Genomic DNA, 13,191 nt, shown 5'->3' on the forward strand with positions numbered 1-13,191 from the left:
AGTAACAGGAAGAAATGACTTTCTGAATGAGGGAATGTAACAAAATAGGATGAAAATTATTCATGAACAATCAGTGTATTAACATGATAAAAGAGTAATGAGGTAAGCACAGTAAGACATTTGGACCTTTTTCTTCAGCCTTAGATGAGAAGTTTTATTCTGCCCTGAGCTGGTTTAAGGGAAAAAATATTTAACTCACATTAATAATGAGTCCTCAGAACACACAAATGGAAAAAAAAAATTTTCTTTTTTATACTGAGTGTGACCCATCATTGCGCTGTTCCTCCTGTACAAGAAGTTTTACTTCCCCGTTCAACACAATTAAGTAAATTCCTAAAGCTCAGAACAGGCCTTATGACAGTGCTTGTAAGAGCAGATGCTTGGCAAGTCTATATATGCCAGTGAGACCATCATTCAGTTTTATGCACACTTCTGTTTTCTGGCTTGGCATAATTCATTAGCACACTTTACAGAATACTCCATAAAACTCAGTTTGGCTTTAATGTTAAGGTTCTAATGGTTACAGCATAGCTTGAGAAAACAAAATCAACAAACAGTCCACAAGCAAACAGTAGTCTTTCCTCTTTAATATTTAAGTTGTTTGCATCCAATAAACAGGGACAATACAAAAATGAGAGTTTTTTTCAATATATAAGTAGGAATAACAAAGTAGTCTCAATTTTTTTAATGCTGTGCTTTCAGCATTTAAAACAGTCACATGGGATATTTTTTATGGTGGCAAAGATTGTTCGATCACATGTAAGGAAATCAGTATAGTATGTACACTTTTGTGGCTTCTGTCATCCCTACTCTAATCCAAAGATTCTTAAAGGGGACAATATATAAAGATGAAGCCACAGCTTTGATTAAAGATAGCTGTACTACTTCCCAACCTGTTCAGTCACAGCAATAGGTAGAAGAATAAATAAACAAATACAAGCCTAACCTGATTTATCTCTGTGTCCCCACATAAATTTGTTTAATGTAAAAACAAATAAAGCAAAGCTTTGATGGAGGTTGAGCAGAATTTTCAGCATATGTGGAGATAAATTTAATTTATTCAAAAAGAAAAAGCAGCATTAGTGCATCATGTAAAAGCTGATTTAAATGATTTCATATAACAGAAATTATATGCACTAGCTCAAACAAATTCAGTTTGCCCTTAAAACCCATTTCACTCAGATGATCATTACTTATGAATTTTCTACTACGATAACTTTCAGTTATTTTTTCTTTTTTATTCTCTTGATTTTACACAGTCCACTAACCCAATCCACAGACAGAAGTCCCAGGGGCAGCGACACCCTCAATGCAGCTTCTCTGTAGCATTGAGCAGGTACACTTCGCCGATTGCTTCCATGTATCTTTATGGGCAGATCCTTAAAGCTGGTCAGGTAAAACAAGCTAAGCACAATTCCTTAAATAGTTGACCATAAATGAGTTACAGGTGTTTGAATATTTTTTTGACTAAATCTTCCCCCTATAACACATTCAAACCCATGAAAATACTCTCTATGCAACACTAATGCACTGTAGTAGAGCTATACTAACTTACATCTGCAGTAAGAGACAGAGGACTACAAAGACTGAAGATATTTTTTTTCCTGAAAACTAAATAGTCAAAAAGATTAACTCTTGTCTGAAAATTACCAAGAGACTGAAGATATCTTTTCCTGGAAACTAAATAGTCAAAAAGATGAGCTCCTGTCTGAAAATTACCAAGACTTGTTAAAGTGAAAACTAAAAATCCAAAATAAAAAGACTGCACATGCATCTGAAAACTATAGCTGAAAAAATGGAATAGGACTAATACCCTTTCTTTTAGCTTAAGGCAAGACTGTAAAAAGTCTGCATGTGATTTTTGAAATCATACAGGCACACAAAGTATCAGCTTGACTGTAAAAAGATGATGAATATGCACCATAACGTTTTAAAGACCCTTTCCTTATGGAAGAGGTTATCATCTTGTGCTTTAGGAAAACTGTTATCACACCTTTGATTCTACAAAAGAATCTGTACTTCTGCTTAACTTGTCTGAAAAATCTGAACACAGTGAGCATACACGTAAAACTGCCATTGACTTTTTAAAATATTTTGTCTTTTCCTAAATGCCAATTAGCAAAGAAAAGAGTATTAAAGAGTGGCAAGTCCAATAAACTCCTATCATTAAGAAACTTCTAAGGCCCAATACTGCCCCTCTGAGTGGCGATGAGGATGGAAATAGAATGAGATTGAACTCAAAACTTCAAGGGGAGCTAGCAGCCACCTCAATGTACATCTAATCTCAGTGGTTCCAACAACAGAAAAACAATGATCTTAAAAGATTATATAAGTACACAGGAAACTTATGTCCCTGTGTGCGCTTTATTTGTCTCGTGGAACTGATCCAGTATGAAGAACTGTTTATCTGTTTTTATTTTACTTCCCTTTTCCAACGCCAGGATGGTAATCTTCTTCAGAAGTAACCCACATAAAGATCTCCTGCAGGCTGTTCTTTTGGACTTCAGCACGCCAGAAAATTGCATGTTACAGTATCTACAGGGGTCAAGACAGATTCCTTCCTTCAAGTCAGTTAAGAAAAAAACTCCTACATGTGGATTCCCTAGGGGAGTGAGGAGGAAAAGACAAAGTTACTTTGGAGTCATTAAGCCACTCATAAACTTTGCCACTCCCCCCCCCTCCCGCCCCAAACTTCACAGGCAGATACACATAAAATAAATCTTCACTCTTTACTTCTCTACTCTTCACTTCCATGCTGCTAAAAATCCCCTAACCCAAACTATTTTTTAATTGTTAACTTGAAGTCCGTTCTTGATTTCAGCAGTTAGTGACAGAACATATATACTGATTACTCTTCTTCCAGGATCCAGCTATTTACTTGCAACAGCCAGAAATTAGATGATCTTCTTTTACCACTTGGGCTTTACGAGCTATACATTACATTGTTTGAAGCCCCGGATTAGTGGTCTTCACCAATCTTCCACATCAGCATAGGTGTTTCAGTCAGATCACTAGCAATGAACAAACCCGTGACTGAAACCATAAAAAAGTTTCTTATTTTCAAAGGTGACTCTGTAACAGGGATAAGAAGGATAAGAAAGTTGCACCTTTCAGCCTACGCATTTTTGTCTTTGGAATGCCTGAAGAAGCCATCCGGAAGGAAGAAAGATTATGAGTATCTAGAAACTAGCTGTTTGACAGAGACAGAAATGCTGATAACGAGTGGGTTGTGTATGTCTTTTTTGGCTGATCACAACAAGAGGTCTGAAGCAAAACAGAAACTCTTGATATGTTTGTGTAAAGAGGCAGTAGCACAAGGGCGGGCAGCAGGAGTTCAGCTGAAGTTCAGGGCAGATGTTGCCATTAGTTTACACTGCAGGAAAGTAAAATTGCTTCTGGATTTACCTCTTCCTCCCAACATCAGCGTTGAGCCATGCTGTGCCGCAGAGTCACAATATCGGTAGGAAAGCAGTCTTTTAGCAGGATACCACGTTCGCGATGGCAGTCCAGCTCGTCAATAAATCCATACCAGTAGATGACTAATCCAGGGCCAAATCTATCAAGCAAAAAGGAAAATGAACTCGTGTGATCATGCTAGCTGAACTTTAATGCCTCACCTCTGTGATTCCAACACAAGTAAATCTGTTAACTTCACTGCAGAGAGTATTTGACCTCCATTTAACTTTAAAATTTTAACCAATGTTGAATGATTAATAAGTCATTAATACCTGATTCTGTGAATAAAAATGCTATTTAGAGACTCAAACAATCTACGTTGGAGTTTTGTTTTTACCTTTGAGTACTCTGTACATATCAGTAAAAAAAGATCTATACCTTAAATAACATTTAGTAACTTTGATACACACAGAAGTCTCTCTTGCCATGCACTCTGCTTTTTCAGATTTGGACGTTCAAGTATCGCATGGCCTTATGCAAGTCCCAGTTCATTCGAATTATAGTACCATGAAGATAACAACAAATCCTTAAAATCTAATCTCTACTATGGGCTATTATTCAGGTAATTATTAACAAAAAGCACGATTCAGAAAGAAATAGAAAGTTTCTGCTGTAATGTCTCTGAAACGTGCCTCGGGAATTCCTCAGATATTGCTAACTCTGACTGATCCCCACTAGGCAATCTCAGGAAGTAGCCCCATGGACTATTTTACCCATCAGGAAGTTCAGACCTTCAGGCTGGGTTCATAAAGAAGTAATCACTATCAATCACCGTGTACTGCGATATGTTTTGCACATCAGTTTCACGTTTTTCCTACTGAGAGCACTTAATTAAAGGGCAGCACTACTTTTGGTGTAGTGTTGCAAGAATTTTACAGTGAAATCATAAATTATGAATGTTGGGTTAGTAAAAGGATGTCTAAAAACAGAACTGCTTTCTGTAGTCTAACATTACAGCAGTCTGTACAACATTAGGCCAAAAAGCTTTTTCTTTACTTGATTTATTATATGCTGTAGTGAACTTGCCAAAAACAACAGTGCAGGATGAGCTGTTAGATACTGTCTGTACAAGAAAAAGTTCAATAGAATGTCATGTAATGGTTTATATGCAGAGCTGTGCTCAGGACTCAACCAATACGGTAGCTAATTTTTGTTTATGTTTAATTACAATAAAAATGTGTTGAGGGGTGCATAATAACCTTAATGCCGACTTAGCAGACAATACAAGCACTCAAAACTATGGGTAGTGCCAGACTAGCTTCATTAGGGTAGTTTCTTTCCAACACTGGAGGGAAAACTCTATTTGATGTGTTCATGTAATGGAACAGGCATCAAAGGAAGAAGAAACCCCCGTGGCTTCCTCCTGCAGTTTCAATTAGATACGGCAGTCTTTTGTCCCAAACTGCTGCATAGCATTGCAACATTTCAGTTTATGGCTACTACTCTTCATCCTAGAAGTCACCACAGTTTAGTTGCAACGCAAATTATCCCTCAGCATCGCTGAGACAACACTGGCAAAAGTGCTTTTTACAAATGAGAGATGATGTTTGAAAGAGGAAAGGTTAAAACTCTGACAAATCTGGCTATAGTAGCTAACTTATTCAAACCTGTTTAGCATTGAATAAAGTACAGACTAAAGCGTGGCTCATATGGAAGGACGATGCTGCCAACACCCTATCCCTAGTTTTCTCTAGTTGGCCAAGAGCTTCAGCCTCTACAGTTTCTAAGGTCTTCTCTCCACTTTACTTTGCTCAAGTTCACGTGGGACCAAGATGTGCATGACCTCGCTGTTCAACCGAGGCCAGCTAGCCTAGCCACAGGAAGGAGCAAATGGCAAGTGCAGCCAAGGATCGATGCTCACTTTGGAGAGAGGCAGTAATTTGCAGACGCAAGATGGGCCTACTTTTGTATTTCACAAATACCTGTTCACATATCAACCACACACACAAAACGGGATAATTGAGTGGTGATGTACTTATGTACTAACCAAAGTTATTTCAAAAGTAAAAAAACCCAGAAGACAGGGAACAGAGCTTACATTCTAATGGGCTATTTTATGCAAGGCAGGAGCTATGAAATGTACACAAGCACTTACTAATTTTGAGCGTATGTGCCAGGTAAAATCTAGATGCTAATGAGCAGCTGCTCAGTCCAAGTTTTGAAGGGCTCATTTTGCCATGTGTAGCAGTCTGAATCCCCTGTCCACCGTATAATGCATGGGGAACCATGCTTAAGTAATTTGTTAAGCTATTTTTTGAAACTAATTTTTAATAGAATTAATATTTCGAAAGTCCTCAACAGGCTAATCTGTGTCTCTCTAGCAAATCATCACAAGTCAAGCATGCTCTTTCAGGAAAATTTTATGCTTAAAAAATTATGTTCAGAAATGCCAGATTTGATGATAAAATTTATGTACAAGAACATCTGCATACTGTTAATTACAGGACAAAGTACATCTTTAGCATGAAAACATCCATCAATCCTGCTTCTGGTTGTGTTATGGCAAAACCATTTGCCCTGTGCTGCCTAGGTTGCACTTTTTTCTGCTATATTATGCCATTACTTCTATTATAGCTTGATATCACACGACCCATATGTAGGATCACATAAAAAACATACCATACTTTTGTTTAAAAATACTTAAGTGCAGTACTTAAGACCAAAATTAACTTGTTGGCACATTAAGCATTTGCCACTGACTATCAGGAACTCCTGCTGCTAAGTGCTAATTTCTCTCTCATTAACGCCCAGAGTTGGCAAATCACAAACAATGCAAATGGTTAATTACTGCTGCCTTAATTTGAAAAGACACTTAACCTTTTTGTGTAAGGAGATGAGGTAGGGAAGCATAACGCAGAAGTAAGATCTATTCTCTTTAATTCAACTCCTTCCAAAGCGCAGATATGACACCACAAAGAACAAAACCCAGTGCTGTGAATTACAAAGTAAAGCTACATTTTTATGTCTGCATCAATCATAACATTCAATAAGTTAGTGACTAACCCTGGTTTACACAGAAGACTAAACTAAAATGACAGAATGCTTACCTTAGTAGTGCTATGGAAAGGAGACTCATTTAGCATCTCTGAGAGAACAAAAGTTTGCATGTACCAAATGGTTCTAGATATAGGCCAGGTTATTCTTTTTCATACAAAAGACAAACTGGAGAAAGTTTAAGATTAAAATGAAAATCAGGCTTAGAATGTTACATACTACGGACTCCTATCGATTTTGTTCTTACTCAGAAAAATTGTATAAATCCCTAAAAATGCGCTTAACTTGTAGTTTTCCTCCTGTCTTTAGTTTCTGAAAATCTTAGGTGTGCAGGAAAGTGGGCAAAAGTTACACAAAACTGTAGCTTCAACTACTCCAGTGAAACTATTACTTTTAAAACTTTAGTTTTACGTGCAATTTCTTTCTAAAACTGAAAAGAAATCCAAGTAACTGAGGTTTGGTCAATTCCATGCAGTAAAAACTGAAATAAACAGGAAATACAAAGGAAAACTTTCTTCAGAATATAATAAACACAGCAAGTGAAAATTGTCCACACAGGTTGCATCAGTTTACTTAAAAATCAACCAATAAATATGTAGTTATCATTATATAAATCTTGGTTTAGTCATTGTCTTGTTTTGATATTAGAAGTTGTTGCTACAAGGCAGTCAAACCCAATGTAGCTACTCTTTAGTGTAGGGTCAGAGTACCAGAAGTGCCAAAAAGGAGGCAGACAGGCTCATGACCTCATGACGTGGCAAGAATACAGCAGGATTCCAAAAGCCCATGGATTAGTTTAGGCTTGATCTAGTAGACTAAATTTTGTCTAAGTACTAAGGGCCGCAGACAGTGTTTTTTTAAAGAATCAGCTGAAAGATTTGATATAGATGTTGGAGACAGTAAAATACAGGTGGGATATAGTTAAATGTTACAGGCCTTAACAGTGCTTTAGATAAAACGTATGTCTGATCATACTACTGTAAAATCAGCTTTGCACTAATTTAAGTACATTCAAAGGATCATTTGTACTGGTTTAACAACACCAATTTTTAAAGAAACACATAGTTAAAGGAGTAAAGATTTATACATCAGTAATCCTGGGGACTGGGCTTTGTTCTTGGACAGGAGTTTCAGAGATATGCTGAAAAACTAGGAAGGTAAAATTTAGATAACCCAAAGCCAAATAGTTCTTTTTCTTAAAAAAAGATAAAATAATAATAATAAAAAAAATTTGCATCTTTGTATAAGCCAAGGAATGACTTAAGAAATAAAAGGGAAAGAAAAAACTAAGTAAAATGTGAATTTGGGTTTAACTTGCCCTCCAGTTGAACCAGTTCTGTGCTAGAAAAGAAAAAAGACTTTTATTTATTTATCAAAGTGGCCTAGTAGGCTCACACATATTCAACTTCACTTCAAGGGAAACTACTTTCTAGTAATGTCTTTTCTTCTGGAATGTCTGTGTGAGGTCCATACTAGCTTCTAAGGATTTGCCTAGACACGTGGCTGTTGTGAGTGAAAAAATCCTTGCATGTGGTTTTATGAAAAATGCATTTTCAATACACTGCTCAATACTGAGCAGAAATATAAAACATCTTGCAGTTGCTTTAAAGTAAATGTTCACTTTATTTATTCTTAGTCTGTTTGTTATAGATGGGTTGTATGCATCTCAGTATGTAAATAATTTTAATTCCGAGAGACTCTCATAATGAAGTGTTGGCATATGAATGATTATTTCTAGTATGCATATATTTAAGCAAATATTTTATCAAACAGGTTTAGATGAGCATTTGTGTCATACAAAATAGCAACGGTCTACCTGGTTGGTGATTTTAATTATGAAGGTCACATCTGAATGTGTGTTTGAAGGACTGCCTTCTGGTCCTTTGCTTTTCAATGTCAGATCATCAATAGTGCCAACTAAAAAGCTGGCTTTGTTTCCTTGTTTTTCTTTTTAAAATATCAAGCATTACCACTGGTACATCATTATTTATTTCCTGGGAAAAGGGAATTACAAAAAATCACAGATAAATTAATTAACATTGTTTTTGAGAATCACAATTGTGAGTAAACTGATTTTACTTGTAGCACTCATAAACCCCAAAGATCTAATAATAAAACACCTCTATAATAGCTAAAAAGTTTACTGTTTAAGGACTCACAAATCTATTTTAGTGTACTTGCAGAAGTCTCATTTGTGTCAGTGGAAGGAATTTAGATATTGGCAGAGCTAGGCTAGTAGGCAGCAACTACAGACCACATTTTCAAGTAAGGTCATTGGCATAAGTCAGCCAACTTCCTTACGTCTAGACCAGTTTACTTGTGCTGATGACACAGCATTATATATCTTGGCAAACATTTAACAGCTGCTGCTCAGAAACTGACTTTGATTAGCAAGAAATTTTCCATTTAAACAGTTACCATAAGCCTACTTCAGAAGAGTTTATAACACGGTATTTCTGCTACTCTTCATTTAGATAGAGTTTTAAAATCAAATTCAGGTACTCGTGCATAAAGACAGTCCATTGAAAAAACTCTGAATACAATTTAAAGATAACTATGGGGTTTTATTAGTCCTGTCACTTTTTAAATCACACACACACACACACACAAAAATCCAGTACTTAGTAAAAACAAGTAACTGAATGATATTTTTTGCTTTAAAAATCTGATCTTTAACCTGTAACTCAGAAGGCTACAATATTTTTGGGCCCAGCTCCCTTAAACTACTTAATATTGTCTTACTGCAGTAGAAACTGCACAAAAATATATTTACTTGCAAATGTGGTTGAAGAAAAGTTTAACAAGGGCTGATCGCATACTTTTCAAGATAATAGGAAATGTTCCCACGGCACTAGCAAGCACTACATCAAACCTTACATGGCGAAGTTAGCAGCATATTATGTCTCAAGGATCCAGGCATCCCGTTTATGCTGCTTAAGGTGAAATTAAACAAGTAAAACCTAATCTGCTTTAAGCTTTGATGTCACCACAGTAGTTGGGAGAAGTCTTATTTTTACTGAAGACAAGGAAAAAAAATTAAATCTATTAATATTCTATGAGTCCCATTTCCAAGGAGGTTTTGACTCAAAAGTGGGAATTACCTTTGGGCTTAGAAAGGTAGGCATTTCCATGAATGTCAGAAATTGATGTAATATTCAGTCGATGTGGAAGTTTGGGTTGTCAGGTGAAAAAATGGTGGATTACTATCAGTCCTATGTCTCTATAGCCAAACCTCTTGGATATGATTAAATCTTACCAAGCTTTTTTTTTTAACGCTAGCTGGCTTTTTATCTCTGCAATGAGACTGTTAAGGCATCAATCAAAGAGCACCATTTCATCGGGCTTATAATATGATCTAATTGTTTTTGGCATTTGGAGAAATAAAAACAAATCGAGTTATATTTATGTAGATATGAGAGCATTTAAAATATTTTAGAATTTTGCATTGTACAGTTTAAAAATGCATATTAATAGAATGTACCAAAAGCCATACAAGTCACTGTCATTAAAATATTGTAAGTACAATATAACTTTTAGCTGCACAATACATTTTTAATAAACAAACTGTCGAAACACATTATTCACTTACACTTATTCATTCAGATCTGAGTACTGTTCTCCAGGCAAATAAAGGATTTTTATAATCCTCAATGACAAGTTCGGGGTTTTTAAAAATATAGTTCTCATGGAAATTAACTTTTAAAAGCTATGATTAAATAACATTAAGGTTACACTGGTTTAAAAGCATCAAAGCTTTCTAAGTGAAGACTGATGCAGTGAGTAAGAAAAAACATACTGGCTCAAGGCAGCTTGTCATTGAGACAAGAGAGCTTTGAGTGAACTTTGGATTTCTCAAGATTTGTTGGTTCATGTCCTACCTTCTATTGAAGCATATTATTTTGTAGGGTTTTTTTTAATAGTATTCCAGATGCTCATCTCTCAAAGTGGCTGTGTGCACTGTGTTCTTTTTTTTTCAGTCTCAGCATCTTCAAAATCAGGTAGATGCTTTGCACATCAGCCTGCAAGGTTTTGTGCTGTAAAGACAGACTATAATTTTCCTCTTAACTTGCACTGCAGGCCTGGGTAGATGTACTGAAAATTTAACACGGTATTCACATCGCTATTTTAGAAAAGAAATTGTTAATCCTTATCTAATCCTTATACTGGATTGCTTCATGGAAATTATGGCCAAAGTTCCCTCTGGCTTTAGTGGTGATCACTTGGTATTCATTCTGGAAAACATTTTATCCACCTGGGAAGTCAGTTCCAGTATGGATCTAAAAGAGGTACCTTAGATGGTAATTTGGAGATAGATCCAAGTTTCCCTGAAATACAAGGATCACTTATCCACCTCAATACTAGGCAAAGTGATTTCAGGCATCCTACATGATAGGCATAACTAAGCAAAAGCAGCTCAACCAAAAAAATCTAAGTCTGAAAGGCACAATATAAGAAAGCATTCTACATCTTCTTTTTCAGAAGTTTTACAAAATCCTTTGATAGAAATACTAGCTGCTGCATCTACATTTTTTTTTACTAATTTGTTTTACTGTGCCTTTAAAAATGTATTAATGTGTTCCTATTCAAAGCAGCAACACTATTTTCCTGCAACACACAATTTGATGATGAGTTTACTAAAGCTATGCTACTTCTATTTAAGTTGTGGTACTTGTATTTATCAGTTAAGGCACTGCAAGTACGTTGCTGTTTTTTAAAAGGCAGTTGTTCGCATTACAGAATTATTCTATATATTGTCATTAAAAGCAACACTTTCTGATTAAACACAGGCAAAGAACGGCGTTTCCTGAGGTACTTGCTTATTACTCAGTTTCCCTGAGAAAACATTATACCATTAATTCTGTCTCCAGAGACTGCTGATGCAAGGCTGCCATTGTTTGATTCTGCACATCTGAAGCTGTGGATCCATGTAGAGAGGAGTTACTGAGGTTATTTCAAACATTATGTTAAACTCACAGCAGTCCTCCCAAAGGAATGCTTGGCTGCAAACTACCACTTATCCCGGGTGACAGATAACATGACAAAAGCTTTTGAGTACAGTTAGATTGAAGTCCAGGCAGCTGTAAGTGCTGGTCAACTCATGTTGCCATTAGGTGATTAATAGTTGTTTATTTTTAGGGCTGGAAGTAACAAGCCATCCTAAGGCCAGTGCAAGATGATATCTGAATAACCTGTGAGTGCCTCCTAGTTTGCAGCAATCCTTTCTTTCTTTGCAGCTGTTTATCTGGTGGCAGTGCTTGCTGGAGTGATAGGATATGCCAAAAGTGCATTTAAAAGAGGAGGCAGAACTGCTCTCACAGCAATTGATTTTTGTTTAGTAATTTTTTGTAAAATAGAATCAAGCTAATTGGAAAAGTTTTTCAGCAAATTTTGATAGCAAAAACATCGATAAATAAATACACTATATACCTGTGTTTAGTGTTTGCTGAGTATAAATCTTGGAGCCAGCATTAAAGCTATCTCAAGACATTTTGAATGAATTATTAGACAACTCTAAATCTCCAAATCCTTTTACACAAATTTACAATAAAAAAAACAACGTAACAGATGAATTAACAAATCAACGACAGTTCATTTGTGCTTCCAACTCCCCAGATCAGAGAATTAGTCCAAGATAGGATAGTAAATCACACTGAGTATCTTCACACAATGTTGCTTAGCAGTTAATTGCCAAACACATTGTTGTGCATAACCGACAGGCAGAAATAGTTTGTGTGTGATGCTGTACTTAAATTTACTGTCTCTCAAAGTGTAAGTCACCTATCTCTATTAATCACGGAACTGATGAAAAAGAAAGTACTGTCTGCTGTCCATTGCTGTGGTACATGATGCCAATCCAGAAGGAAAGCAAACATCTCCTCTGATCTAGAATATTGATGCCACCTTTTTGCCTTCTGTCTCCTTCGCTATTTACACATACACAGAGGGCTCCGCTGCGTGTACCTTCTGAAAAATTCATAATGCTTTTTAGATTCATTTACAAGTTATTTGTTCTTTCTTATTACATACCAACATGAGAAACAACTTCATTTCAACTTCCTTTGCTTACTTGCCCTGAATCTTTCTGGACTCACTGTTAAGGTATGGAATTCTGTTCGAAAGTCAGATACGCAAATGTACATTGCCACGTAAGTGAACCTAGAAGGAGGGAGAGGAAGAACCAGAGGAAAATGCCATCGCTTATGAAGATTTAAAGGCAACCGCAGATCAGTCGGATAGCCAGTGACATGCTACAATCTATGTCTGATGAGAATTGAGCCAGAAGTCTGCAACACAACAAAATCACATTAGTATGAATATGTTCCCTTACATAATTATAAGAATATATTGAAAATAGTGGAAGGCAAGTTGGACTCTGTATTCCTGTGGTGCTTTTTTAGAAATCTTTGCCACGTAATTGCTAGATTGATCTTGTGTCAAGTCACTTTTTCAGTATATGGCATTCGTATGTTTCCACAGATGGTATGAAGGTTATTATCCCAATAGCTACAAGGCCTCTGTGTTAAATATAGAATAATCCTTTTAAACAAATTTAAAACAAACTGAAAGTGAGTACAGGTTGTTTTCCCAAAGATCAGAGTAATATACACACCTGCACTGTTCAACTGGAAGACACTGCAAAAACTGCTGTATTGAAAATGGGAGTCTAAGGTTATCCTCAGGTAAGACGAATAAAATCCAGTAAAAGGTTTTTCTCAGCTATTGCTGTTTTGGTATATGGTA

General features: G+C 36.2%; 1 protein-coding gene across 1 annotated transcript in view; it reads right to left on the reverse strand.

Moving 5' to 3' along the window:
- Positions 1–263: 263 nt before the first annotated feature.
- CDIN1 (CDAN1 interacting nuclease 1) overlaps positions 264–13,191 on the reverse strand; it is a 126,406-nt gene continuing 113,478 nt past the window's right edge. Inside the window, exons 11-12 of the mRNA XM_009571720.2 lie at positions 3,406–3,556; positions 264–2,602 (exon numbers count right to left, since the gene is read on the reverse strand). Of these exons, the coding sequence (XP_009570015.1) occupies positions 3,421–3,556 (136 nt within the window). The 3' untranslated portion in view covers positions 264–2,602; positions 3,406–3,420. The remainder of the gene's footprint in view (positions 2,603–3,405; positions 3,557–13,191) is intronic.

The sequence above is a fragment of the Cuculus canorus genome, chromosome 5 (assembly GCF_017976375.1).
Source record: "Cuculus canorus isolate bCucCan1 chromosome 5, bCucCan1.pri, whole genome shotgun sequence".
Lineage (NCBI taxonomy): Eukaryota > Metazoa > Chordata > Aves > Cuculiformes > Cuculidae > Cuculus > Cuculus canorus.